Source organism: Stylophora pistillata, chromosome 12 (genome assembly GCF_964205215.1).
Source record: "Stylophora pistillata chromosome 12, jaStyPist1.2, whole genome shotgun sequence".
In the NCBI taxonomy this organism is placed as follows: domain Eukaryota; kingdom Metazoa; phylum Cnidaria; class Anthozoa; order Scleractinia; family Pocilloporidae; genus Stylophora; species Stylophora pistillata.
Genome location: NC_142530.1, coordinates 15,995,898 through 16,009,620, shown reverse-complemented (window position 1 = coordinate 16,009,620; position 13,723 = coordinate 15,995,898). Strand labels below are relative to the sequence as shown.

Here is a 13,723-nt window from a genome sequence, read left to right as displayed (position 1 = left end):
CTAAGCCATGCCAGAGTGCTCAAACTAGAGTACACTAGCGAGCATGCGCAATTGCAACGGCAATGACTCATCCTAGATAGAGTGCTCAATTTGGACATGAAAGCAAAGCTTTGTATGCCAAAGAGCTATATCTAACTGCAGACAGTACTGTTTCGGCCTTCTGGGCCTCATCAGTGCAGTGCTAATGCTAGGATGGGGGAGAACCGAGACGGTCACCCCAAACGACCCAAGACGATAGACGATGGGCTTGCCACAACCGACGCCACACTCAGGGACACTGAAAATATCAAAAAAGAGATATGCCGCATTTTTAACGCTAACGGTCTCCGCATCACCATAGAAGCTAACAAACAAGTAATCAACTTCCTGGACGTCACATTTAACCTCAGCCAAAACACCAGCACTAACATCTGACATAAATTCCTCGCGCTGATTGACAAACACTTCCCCAAAGATCATAAGCTCCGCAGAATTTTCAACAGAAACACAATCAAAATTAGTTACAGCTGCATGGACAATACAAAACAAATCATCGACAACCACAACAAAAGAATCCTCACCTCCCACGTAAAGACTAACGCCACCGCCACAACCGACACCTCTACCGCAAACAATAACAAGAAATGCAACTGCCGACAGAAAAACTCATGTCCTCTAGACGGAAACTGCCTCTGTCATATACCAAGCTATTGAAACAATCTGTCATATACCAAGCTACCATTACACGTAAAGACAACAGCACGACAGACACATACATCGGGCTCACTGCAAACGACTTTAAGTCGCGCTACAACAACCACACCTCATCATTCCGACACGCAAAACACCGCAACTCCACAGAACTCAGCAAACACATCTGGACACTTTAAGACAACAACATCAATTATTCCATCAAATGGTGCACCCTATCTTCCCACCTGCCCTACAACAGCTCAAGCAAACGATGCAACCTATGCCTTAAAGAGAAATTCCTAATCATCTGCCACCCAGACCTATCAACACTCAACAAGCGTAACGAACTCGTCTCTTCCTGCCGACACAGAAACAAAGCACTCCTACTCAACAGCTGACTTGACACTTTTCACACTGCATAAACCATGTTAATTAGCAATTAACATGGTTTAATCTACCATTAAAATCCCCTGATGAGTGGGCAACCACGAAACAGGTCTGTAGGGATGTAGTTGTTTTTTTCCGACTACCACACATTATATATATATATATATATAATTATACCTCAAGATTTAGGTTACTTGAACTTTTACTGCAACTCTGAGTTTCATGCCTCTTGCGAAGCAATCGTCAGGCAACCGACATCTTCGCAAGAGGCATGAAACTCAGAGTTGCAGTAAAAGTTCAAATAACCTAAATCTTGAGGTATAATTATCCATAGCTCTAGCCCTGCTATTGAGCACCTTTTAGTAGATGATGATCTCATTCCGCTATTTTGGTTATATATATATATATATATATATATATATATATATATATATGTATATATATATATATAACTAACTGACTAATTATATATAACTAACTAACTAATTTGTTTAATTGAAATTAGCTTGTATCCGTAATTGGATCCTCCTTTGTGATCCGCTAAGTTGACTTCGATCGTGATCGTGTATCTTTAATACATCCTTAGTTGGGTTTCATATGGGGTTTTAGGCTTCCTCTACCCTGTCACCTTGAAAAGTTTAATTTCCCGGGAGACCATGTCTCTGATCACGTAAATCACATCTTTGATTGTCGTGTTGCCAGCATGGTTGTCCAGATAGTGTAGTGGTATAACGGATTATACCCTCATGATTTTCATTTTTATTGCGAAAAGTAGCATTATTGCGAAACTTCCAAATGCCATACAAGATCGGTTCGAGCAGAAAACGGGCCAGTCGCGCATTTTTGGGGCTGACTGGAGCCCACTGAAAAAAGAAAACAGAAGTACAAGAGGGGAAGAAATTACTAAGGAGGGAAGAGATCACAGGAGAAAAACAAGACCGCACTTTAAGCACGGGAAAAATTAAGGAAACAGTGATCAATTGTTTCTTTTCGAGAGCAGTAGGCACATTTATGAGAATCAATATAGCCCCAATGTTTTAGGAAATCGCGGACTTAAATGGCTTGAAGGACAATTGACTATAACTCATCATTCTTGTAGCTTTCAGAAAAGTCATCTCGAACCAATTTCACACTTCGTCTCAGGGGAGAGCAAATCCTTAGAGGCGAGAAATTTATCGAGTTTACTCGCAATTGTTGAGGTGGAGTTGAGCCACGTAAATTGCCTTTGAGTAGGGTGCAATTTACGCCATACATCGATAAGAGTGAAAACACTTTTCAATGACTCGTAATCTTTATGAATAGAGACATTGCCCCCAAAGTTGTCTAGAGCGTTATCATAACAGCTAAAATCCCCGCCAATGATAGTCGCCGAAGATGGAATAAAAAAGTAATGTAGAGAGTCGAAAAACACTTTTCGTTCAGATGGATTGGTGGGAGCGTAAATATTTACTAAGTTCAGCTTTACATCGTTGGTCCTTATCAGGATACTGACGATACGGCCGTGCGAGTCTTTCTTCCAAGATATGACTTTATCTGAAATTCTACGGGAAATCAAAGTTGTCACTCCGCCTTGTCGGCCGATGGCAGGGGACCAGAAACTACATCCCGGCCATCGATGGGACACGGCCTTGATGGAAGATTTTCGGGCGCAAGATTTTCGTCCCTAGATGGAAGATTCTCGGGCGCAAGATTTTCGAGCTTAAGATTTTGCGTTACTATATTTCCTGGGCAGAAGAGCAGAAGCGATTGGAAGATTTTCATCAATTGATTGCTGGTCATTAGACGTGTCGATGTGTACGTCTTCCAATTCATTCGTTGCGGTGCTATGGACCGCTGTAGAGACCCATGAGTATTGGAAATTAAAACCATAGTGTCCTTCTTGCTTGCAAATAGAACAAAGAGTTGGGCGTGGGCACTCTCGCGCTTCGTGTCCAGTAACATCGCAATTGAAGCATATCTTATTCGGGCATACATTAGCAAAATGACCGGGGCAATTGCATTTACGGCAGGTAGGAATCTGGCTGCTGTACTTGACAAAGATTTGAAATTTGCCGAAGCGAAGAAAACTGGGGATGGGCTTGCACATACGTACACGATAATGACGTAGGCCGTTATAGATATTAGGGGCGTAAGAATGTTGACCACGGCGGTAATGTAGCACTTCGCAGTAAGGTGACAGTCGTTTGATTATAGCCAAATCTGACAGCTCAAACGGTGCATCGTAAATCGTCAGGAAAGTTAAGGACTTGTCCACATCTTGAAGGGCGTAATTTTCCGAATTTATGTGTAGGGAATTTAAACGAAGGAAGTTTTCCTTTGAAGTTATGGACTTAAAGGTAACAACCACTTCGCCGTTGAGTTTTCTTTGCAAACATTGGATGTCAGTCGGGTCGATCTTCGAAAATGCCAGCGCGTCGAATACAGAGCGGGCAGTCGTTAATTTTTTTGGAGTAAAGAGAGCGGTTCTCGGCCGCTGTGGCATGTTATTCTCTACAGGCAACACGTGTTGTGCTCTATTATGGAACTTGTGCCAGAAGTACGGGCAGCTCTTGACGCATATGATTCCCCACAGGACAATAGACGAGTTTCCAGCATTTTCATCCGCGGCGTTAGAAATATCTTCGATAATCCCTTCTAAATTCTCAGTAGATTCCATAATCAAAAGCAAGTAAATGAAGGCCCAAAGGGCAAATTAACCTCTAGTTAGAAGATTTGCTTGGTAATCCAAAAGTCACGACCAACATTACACTGTTTCGGCCTTCTGGGCCTCATCAGTGCAGTGCTGAGTCTAGGATGGGGGTGAAGCTATAAAGCCACCCCAAATGATTCCACATTTGTGGTACCATTTAAGCCATGCCAGAGTCCTCAAACTTGTACCTCAAGGGTTATCGCTGCATCCGAAGCGGAAAACATATTGGCATAACTTCTTTTTTTTTGGTAAGTTTTCTTTTTCACTGTTTTCATTTGTGACTTGACTTAAAAGATGCACCTGGTGTAAGAACTTAAAAGATACACCTGGCGTAAGAACTGATGAAAGATGTAATCCTTCCCCAAGTATTATAAACGCGTGCGCTTTATTATATCAGAATTACGTCCTTAATTAAGTGGCCGTTTGGCGGCATCAATGCCTGCATCAGTCGTTTATGGCAAAGGTTCGATTGGAACTGCGCTATGAAAGACGTCAACAGTAATTATTTGCGGAAGTCACTCTATTTTCCAGCATAGCCTGTTCCAGCCTCTCAATCAGTGCCGGTGTCACTGAAATAGAAGTGCAGGCCAGCTACGAACTGGAATTGCGTTTGACAGGAAGGCACTAGCCCGACATAGTCTTTCTCCAGCTAAACGCTAAAATCAAGGGAAGGGTGTTGATCATCGTTTTGTATGGGAGCACCTACACAGTGAGCAACTTCCCACAAGCTAGTTTCTGAAGGAGACCAGGCTCACAATCTAGATCCATATCGGAAGAATATTGAACTAGTAAAGACTCTAAAACTGATAACAGCACGCTCTTTTTTATGTTCATTTTATTTCTAATTTTCCCTCCACCTTTTGAACGGAAAAAGTAAATCCTAAGAGGCACTTCGTCTTCTTTTACTAACTAATCAGAGATTATCTTAATTTGGAACCACCACATAACATCCAATCTCTTCTACTTTTGCTCCGCAAGAAAAACAGACAGGAAAAAAAACTATTTGGTTGAGTAATTCATTAGTAATTTCTACCGTCCACTTTGACCCTAGATCATACATGGAGTTCGGAGAACAATCACAAGCTTAAAACGCTAACTCGCCTTAAAAAGACGCCTGCACTGTAAGCTAACTTGACTTGTGATACTCACGGCAGAGCGCTTGAGCACAAGTAAGGAGCTGGCTTCTTTTTGCTAGGTGCTTTCGTCCGCCACTATCTTTCAGCTAAATTTCGAAAGTGTTCGATTTCACTATTAACCCTCCCTTTGGATAAAATTGGCTGGCAAAATGGGAAGTCTATTACCCGTAACTTTCTACTAAAAGCTCAACTTGAGCTAGAAGGATTGTAAATGAGAAAATTCATCCAGTAAGGGCACCTACATTGGTCAGTAAGCAGGAGTTAATTCTCAGCAAGTTATGGATATTTTTTTCGTTATTACTCTGAGGTTTCTATCGTGGAAGTTTCATTAAAACGCTATGAGGAAAATTGTCCAGATTAAACAATCTCCTAAGGTTAGGTCAGGGTACATAATGGCCACGTTTTTACAGCTCTAGAGGAATATCTAATCGAGTGTTGAAAGTTATTCGGACTGTATTTGTTTTGCTTCTCTTTACTCTAATTGGTCCACCAATCCTCTGAACCTATCACGTGAAAAAAGAAAACCAAGAGCGACTCGGTTACTCACATATTCCTACGCTTGGGTCAATTATTTTAATTTAATTCAATTTTTTATTAGCTTCGCCGACAGGCAGGGACTCCGCATCAGCTTGCGCCAATTACTGCGGACCCAGTGAATAGGCTAGACCAAATCACAGCAATCTCGTGAGTGGGTTCTTTAACGTTCCCTGCCTAACCAAATTAACTAAATATAATTAAAAGATGTAAGAGGGACCAACGGTTTATTCTTCCTTATCAGAGAAGACTAGAATGTTTATCCATTTCTTGATATTATAGAAAGGTAGCACATTCTCCTGAGTTATTTTAAGACCTTGAGTGTTGGTCCGGCCGGGTCTCTAACCCTCGACCTCCCGCACAACAGTCCAGCGCACTATCCATTGGGCTAACTGGGCGGCGTTATTTACAGTTCACCGGCGAGTGATGGCTTTACATGCTCGTTACACAACCATTTGAGGCTCCACTAGGAAACCAATTTACCGCAAAGCGATCTGAAAACTTATTAAATCTCCTGAGGTTTATAATGATAGTTAAGCCTCGCATCTTGCTTAAACTCAGTGATGCCAACATATTTGGAAATCGCTAGATTAAAATCAACTGATTTCCTCAACAGATAGGTGTTCAATAAAGTAAGTTAAGAGAAGGAGACTGAATATATCGATTTCAGTTTAAGTTTACTGACCTGAGACGTCAATCCCTGATGCACCTGCTTCTGTATGATGATATAAAACAAAGAATAGAATCAGCAAAAACGTGCAACTTAAAAAGAGGCTAGGTAAGGATTGATTTTATACCTTGATTTCATTGACGGTTATTCAGTCATGATGCAGTTAATTTATTGGAATAGATCAATTTGGTTGGCAAGGATAAACGAATCTTAAAGCCAGCATTTAAGCTTATTCTGTTAGACACATTACTACACTGTTAGACACAGTCTAACAGTATGATAAAAATAAAAAAAAAAAACATTTTTAATTGACTTAGCTTTGACGTTTAAACATCTCCAAACAGAATTGATCGATAAGTTAAGCTTTATGAAGCTTAATATGATATTTCTAAAATAGCTTCAGGAGGGTGTTTTTGTTACTGATCAGAGATGGTTTTTGAACTGAAGGACTGATAACAAAGTAATTACCTTGAGCATTCACATTTACAGCGTGCAGAAGGAACACGATAGAAATCAGCAATTTATTGGTTGTAAAAGAAACTCACGTTCTAAGTAGTTTTCTTGCTTGGTTTTAAATTGACCTTGAGATATCAGCTAGAGCAAGTTGACGAATAAACCTCATCATTATTGGCGAGTAGTGATTAATTTTTTTCCTTAGGCAAAAAGCTTGTATTTATTCGGTATTAAAAACTGTCATTTCAAAAGATTTTAATATGTGAACCACATGAGACATGTGTTCAAACAAATGCATTCAAATAAGAGCACGAACAGAAACGAAGGCAAACTTTTTCAATTACTCTGCCCCGCAAAACAACAAAGTTTCTACAATTTATCTGATAAATGAATCATAATACCATTGAGTTTTAATGTGTACGAAGTGTTATGGAGAATGCGTTGCGTTACGGAATTGTTAAAAATAGAACTGAAGAAGTGTCTAGAACGCTTAGTCATGCTGATTCATTGGAAACTTTTAATGGAACTCTCTAGAACCCTTAGTCAGCATATTTTGTTGTGATGCAATAGTAAGGTAATGATACTAAAAATAGTCGTATTACAGATCCCTGGAACATTCTATAACATTTTTTAAAACATATATAAGGAGTCGCGATCGGTTAAAGTTAGGCCTTTTTCAGTGAGTTAGTGTTATTGCGAAGAGCTCAGAGGAGCCAGTGTTACTACAGAGAGTTGTTGGAGTTATTTACTGTTATTGGAATCGTCAACCGCGTGGAAGGCTACGTTGGGAAAAGTATTATGGACGTCGACTAGTTACCAGGATCATTGAAGGAAACTGTGAGTTGTGGAATAGTGCACTGAGATTATAATTTTTATAAGAGGGCTCTAGGATAAGACGCTACTTATCGTATTGGTATCGCTCCATAGTAAGATTATTACGTCAGTTAATAAAGTAGTTGAGTTAGTACGAGTTGTATATTTCTGGCGGTTGAGAAGATATCGTAACAGGAGGACATGACGAATTGCTTGTTTTGAATTTCTTTAATCTAAGTTTCATAATTCAAAACATACAAATAGAATTAGTCTCTATGTACACGGTCGGTGAAAGAGTAATTGTTGTGTTAATGATGATTGGCAAAAAAAATCTAATTAGGGACACATTCTCAATAAGCAGTTATATTGAAATTTTGAGCTCCAGTATGTAGAAGGTACCAAGAATCTCGGATCAACAAAGCTTCTTTAATGTAAAACTGCCTTGATGCTACAGCGTCTTCAGAATATTCTCCCAATACAATACAATACAATACAATACAATACATTATTACACGACTCGGGCAGTCAGAGGGCCAATAACTAAAATCAACGAATCAAAATGCTCTATTGCCGGTCCAATATTCTCTAAGTATTGGACCGGGCACTGTCCCGAATGGTCCCGAATGGTCCCGAATGATACCACACTTGTGTCCCTTTGAACTTCAGTCGTATAATAAATCTCTTATTAACCAAGCTTTCTCGGGACCGTACTGGAAGACTATCGGCCCTCGGTCTTTTCTGTACGGACCTCGCTGCGCTCGGTCCTTACTGTCAAGACCTCGGGCCGATATTCTCCCAGTACGGCCCTCGCGCTTAGTTAGTAAGATATATATATATCTAACGAAGGTGACATAATTGACCCAATGAGTTATGTAACTTACGGCCTTCACAGCGGTACAAATTATACATATAAGATAATGATTAATCAGGAATACTACTTACTACGAGAGAAACTAGACAATTGCGTGTTTTAACGTAGATATAACATGATATAAACAATCACTTCTAAAACAATTACAATAAAGAAAAAAACGAAAATTATAACATATTAATTCTTCAAGATGAGAAACATTACTGGCAAATTTAAGGAACAAAATAAGAAGTTTACACTTGAAATTATTTAATCTAGATGAAAAAATAATAGAAGAAGGAGATACACAAGATATTTGCTTAAAATCAGTGTCAAGGCAACCAAAAAGGGTGGCAGCAGAGTATGCAAATGTGCGCTTCCCAGAATTAGACCGCGGGAGAGGAACTTCAAGATTAAAAGCGCAAGCTCTGGTGCACAAACCAGTTCAACGAACGGAAGACAAGAACTGAATTTACGTTTAAGACAAAGAGAAGTATATATGAAATATATGAAGTACATATGAAGTATATGAAATATATGAAGTACATATGAAATATATGAACTTCATGTATTCATTGTACAAAGAGAAGTATCAGGATTATGAAGAATAGTGAATAAGAGTACAAGTTTTCCTAGTTTTATAAGGTCGAAAATAGGAAACCATATGAATTTAGAAAATAAGCTTACAGATGGTTGAGAGAGGTTACCATAAAGAAGCAGTCCGCCTGCACATTTTTGAATGCGAAGAGGACGAGACAATAGATACCTAGAACAGCTACCCCATGCACTCGAACAATAGATCAAAAGGTTATGAATACAAGACTTGTAGAAACGTAGAGCACCGTGATGAATGAGAAATGATTTGATCAGTTTTCAAAAGAGGCAATCTACTTTTTACAATTGAACATATATTATCACTGCGTTTCTCCCATTTAAGATGGCAATCTAGAGTAACACTAAGCAGTTTAGCATGCTGAACTTGTCCAACTAACTTCCCATTAATCATGACATTAAGAGAATGATTATTCCGAGAAGATGAAATTTCTGTTGAGACGTAATCAAGATAGATTTAGTTTTGGACGTGTTGAGGGCCATATCATTTAAATTAGCCCATGCAAACACGCCAGAGGCGTCAAGATAAAGACGAGCATTTAACTCGTGGATAGCAGAGCTAGATTGAGTTATAGAAGTATCATCAGCAAACATAGTGAGAGTAGTGTTCTGTGGGAGAAATAAAGGGAGGTCATTTATGAATAATAGAAAGAAAAGAGGACCAAGAATGCAACCTTGCGGGACACCAACAGATACAGGCAGAAGGTCAGATAGTGTACCCTTAAAGTTAGTACATCGAAAACGGTCAGAGAGGAGAGAAGTAAACCCCTGAACAGTGGAAGATGAACAGCCATAGATTTTGTAAGAGGAATGCTATGATTCGCAAGGTCAAAATCCTTTTCAAGATCGACTAACAACAGCCCATGTAGGATTTTGTTGTTAATATTGTTGAGAAGGCGATCAATAAGATCAGTAACAGCAAGCTTGTAAGAGCAAGACTTTCTGAAGCCAAGCTGGGGATGGGAGAGCAGGTTATTTTGAGTAGTAAAGTTAGAAAATGAAGTATGAATATGGCGTTCAAGAATCTTAGAGAGAGTAGCGAGAACAGAAATAGGTCGATAATTAGAGCGGTCAAAGAGAGAACTGTCTTGAAATAGGGGCGATACTTAAGCCTTTTTCTAAAGATCAGGAAAAAAATCCGATGAGAGACCAAGCTTAAAAATTGTTGTTAGTGAAGACGCAATAGAAGAAGCCGTTAATCTCAGAAAATACCGGCTAAGTCCATCTAAGTCGACGGCTTCTCCAGTAGGTAGATGACGAAGACTATCAAGAATAAAGACAGATGTATTTGGAGGTATGTTAAAACAAGCTCCCAGTGGAAGCTTGGACCTAGCCAAGTTCTTCAGATAATCTTAGTTGGCAGTCGTACTTATGTTTTTTTTTAAGCACAACTGAGGAAGCAATATTAACAAAGTAAGCATTGAAGAAGTTAGCAATATCAATGTGACTGTCATAAATTATTCCATCGACCAATAGATGGCTTGGAAGATTGGAACATTGAGAAGGAGCCAAGTTTCGGATTATTTTCCATAAGTTTTTAGAATTATCAAGGTTGCAGTTTACGGAACTATGATAGAAATCACGCTTAGCTTTTTTTACTAAATGGACAACTTAAGCTTGATTGCGCACTACACAATACTCTCGCCAATGTAATTCGGTATTATACCGAATTGCTTGACCATGCAAATTCTAACGCTTTTTGATCGCAGAACTTATTGTGGCAGAAAACCATTCAGTTTACTGTTGAATGTTAACTCGACGTGTCTTGAAAGGCACGTGTATGTCAATTATATTGTTAAATAAACAATATCATTGTTCTAATGCTTCACTAGGATCATTTTGAATGTATTCCAAGAACTACGATCTAAGTCAGAAAAAAGAAACTGTTATTAGCGATGTTTTTGGTCGAGCGAAAAGTAATAGTCCTGTGTCCAGGACCCTTAGACAAAAAGAGGTACATAACCACCTAGAGTATCAGATTTCAAGACACTAGCCCTATCATTAGTAAATATAGGATCTACAAGAGTTCCTAAATTTGGTCACCTAGCAACCGAAATGAGCTGAGTATAATTATAAGCATGAAAAAGGTCGATAAAGCGACTATTTACAGCAAAATAAATAGATTAATTGACTCCCTTCACTGTCTATTTTTTTTTGAGTAAAGACTCCAGTAAGTGAAAATAACTTATGCCAGAATATTGAGGTCGGTAAATAAATGAAAGTAAATAGAGCTTTGAACGAGGAAAGTGAAGTTCCGGGAAAATACATTCTATACGTTGCACTTCGACATCAGTACTTCTATTGATTGGTAACTGCAATGGGACGTAAACTAATAATCCGCCCCTTTATTCGATGAATGACATAGTTGTCCACTTGGACAGAGGCATCGGACCAAGATCCATTTAGAACTGTTTCAGATATTCCAAGGTTTAAGTGCGGTTTTCAATTCCTGCGACTAGAGAAAGTTGAAAGTAACAGCCTGATTCCTTCCAGTTTATTTGTCAACCAGCAAACATTAAAATGACAGAAGTTTAGAGATTTATTAGGTAGTTCCAGTGATGCATGAAGACCTTTGGCAGAAATTCAAGTTTTGTGTGGTTTCAACCGTAGCACTAGTTGTTATAAAAACATCAGGTAACATTTTCTTCTTCGACGTCCATATTAGCATAAGACAACTCGAGTGTTGATTACTCACCGATTTTATCAAAGAAAGATATTCCACATTTCGGTAGGGAGCACAGAAGACATGTCCAGTCTACATTGTATTTCACTAAATAATATTTGAAGTTTTTTTTCCCATATTTATGCATTTAGCGTGGAACTTCCCTCTTTTGGAGCATTCAGGGCAGATGATGAGTTTGCTTGCCAGGACGACTATTTAATTCATATGGCGCGATATGGGACCTATGGGGATCAGATAACGCTATGTGAAGTAGCAAATTTGTACAACATCGACATCCAAATAGTGTCCTCTCTTGGGGTTCGTGGGCAGCATGCGTTCAGTCCGTTAGCAAGTGTTTCAGCAGCTACCGTGTATACCTTGGACATTTTGCTAAGAACCATGGCGAACGCTATGTGAGCTTGGAACAAGTTACGGATCACAATGACGGCAGTGAATAAGACTACGAAGCAAATGACTCAAGAAAAGGAGAAATATTCGAGCATTATGCAAATAAAATGCATTTAGAGCAGGATTTTGAAATAAATGATACTGTTGATTATCAGGATGTCACTGTCGCAAAGAGTGGAGCTGATGGTATCGTCGACGATGGTGGTGACTCGAATATGACTGCAGATATAGCTAAGGGATGACATATGGTAGTCGAACGAACGAAACGGAACCTGAATTGCAAAATGACGTCTACGAAGGCTTATTCAATAATGGTGATAAGCTAATAGATGTTCAGTTTGTTTCAGACGTAGACATCGACTTATTTGCGACGAAAGGGGAAGACGAATGACACATTGGAAATCTTCTTCTTTGCAGTTGCATAAGTGTGAGGTCTGGTGACTAAGATTAGACACAACTGGGGCGGTGCGTGCTGAGCATTCTGACTGTACAGCATAGCTGAACAACAACTAAAACCAGCGGTCAAACGTTGGGCATGCGCGAAGGAATCAATCTGGTCAACTGCGCACAAATTCCCCGTGCAAAATTTTAAACAATAACATAAAGAATCAATCGCTGTTGCAAAATAAGGGAAAGAAAAAAGGGATTAAAGGAAGAAAAAAAAAATAAAAACCGGAGCCTTTTCAAATGCAAAGCTGATTCAAGAAGTTAACCACTCTGTTTTGAAGTTAACTTATTTTGCTTCTGCGCTGCTAAAACACCGTGACGTACTCGCTTGAGTGGTTGTTGAAACTTTTGGACGGTGTCTGCAACGAGGTGGCAAAAAGCGGCGGAAGACAGTCAAAACAAAGAAAGTATTAAATGACCCTTATGGGTTTATTGTCCTGCAGAGATAGCTGGCTCTCTTTCTCAACCCTCAAAATAAACAAGTCATTCTTGATTCTTATAAAAGCGGAATCTTTTTCTGTCTAACAATAAATCCTTCATTGACTTAGCCAAAAGAACATAAAATATCTCGACGAAGCCTCTTCGGTCAAGATGGATTGGTCAATGTTCTTTTGTTTTGACATCTGTCAATTTGATGCCAAAAATACATCAGTATGAAGGTTTGTAGCCAATGCTTCTTGGCCTACGTCTCTAGCAAAAAGAAAAAACGCTGATTGAAATCAGCGAGCAAGCCTGCAAAACGCCAGTAATTTTGGCCAGAGGATTTTCTGATGCAACAGTTGTTACTTTAAAGACCCATTGTCACGTACCATGATGCATCGCGCGCGTTTTGTTCTTTCTGGGACCACGAAAGTAGCCATTATTGGTTCGAGTCTTAGTGGCGGATTAATCCTTTGCCATTCGAGCAATCATTGTATGTTTCGATCTAGATTTAGTTTCAACGCGTAAATTAGTTGTCTCTTAGTCTGTTTGAGGCGTTACGTTGTGTTATATTAGATCTTAAACCCTGATTCTATTCAACAAGTGATGCCACCAAAACGAAAAGGACGGCTGCCAAGGAATGAAAGCCGAGTCAAAATATGGTTCAGGCAATCGGTGTATAATCTTTGGAAGGAAGGGAAAGAAGCCTTGGGGTTTGGAAACAGGACCAATCTGCATCCAGTGTCAGAAAGAGGCGACGGATTGAAACAGACGACAATCACTCACCATCAGTAGTAGCAAGTAAGTTGTTCTTTATTCCAGGTCTCGCTTTTAAGGTTTTTTCGCTGTTGGAAAATCTTTAAAGAGAATACTAAGCTTCTGTTTTATTTTCGGAGCGAAGGCCATTGTTTGCATCGTTCCGCGGTCAGTGGAGACGAATCATGATAAACAAAGAGCAGTGCATCACGGT

The 13,723-nt window shown here is 39.4% G+C and overlaps 3 protein-coding genes across 9 annotated transcripts in view; 1 reads left to right on the top strand and 2 right to left on the bottom strand.

The window, feature by feature from the left end:
* LOC148718990 (lactadherin-like) overlaps positions 1–6,590 on the bottom strand; it is a 21,081-nt gene extending 14,491 nt beyond the window's left edge. Inside the window, exon 1 of the mRNA XM_088741387.1 lies at positions 6,557–6,590. The gene's annotated coding sequence lies outside the window, so the exon portion shown is untranslated. The remainder of the gene's footprint in view (positions 1–6,556) is intronic.
* LOC111331846 (uncharacterized) overlaps positions 4,567–13,723 on the bottom strand; it is a 15,221-nt gene continuing 6,064 nt past the window's right edge. For both annotated transcript variants that reach the window (XM_022937045.2, XM_088741406.1), the window contains exons 3-4: positions 6,104–6,133; positions 4,567–5,387 (exon numbers count right to left, since the gene is read on the bottom strand). In XM_022937045.2, coding sequence (XP_022792780.1) covers positions 5,362–5,387; positions 6,104–6,133 — 56 coding nt within the window. In that variant the 3' untranslated portion in view covers positions 4,567–5,361. The remainder of the gene's footprint in view (positions 5,388–6,103; positions 6,134–13,723) is intronic.
* The window catches only part of LOC111331848 (uncharacterized), a 17,673-nt gene continuing 10,899 nt past the window's right edge, over positions 6,950–13,723 (top strand). For 2 of the 6 annotated variants that reach the window (XR_015994075.1, XR_015994074.1), the window contains exons 1-2: positions 6,986–7,378; positions 11,631–13,721. The gene's annotated coding sequence lies outside the window, so the exon portion shown is untranslated. Of the gene's footprint in view, positions 7,379–8,483; positions 13,722–13,723 lie in introns of all 6 variants that reach the window. The other 4 variants (XR_015994077.1, XR_015994076.1, XR_015994079.1 and 1 more) reach the window with 4 other exon arrangements.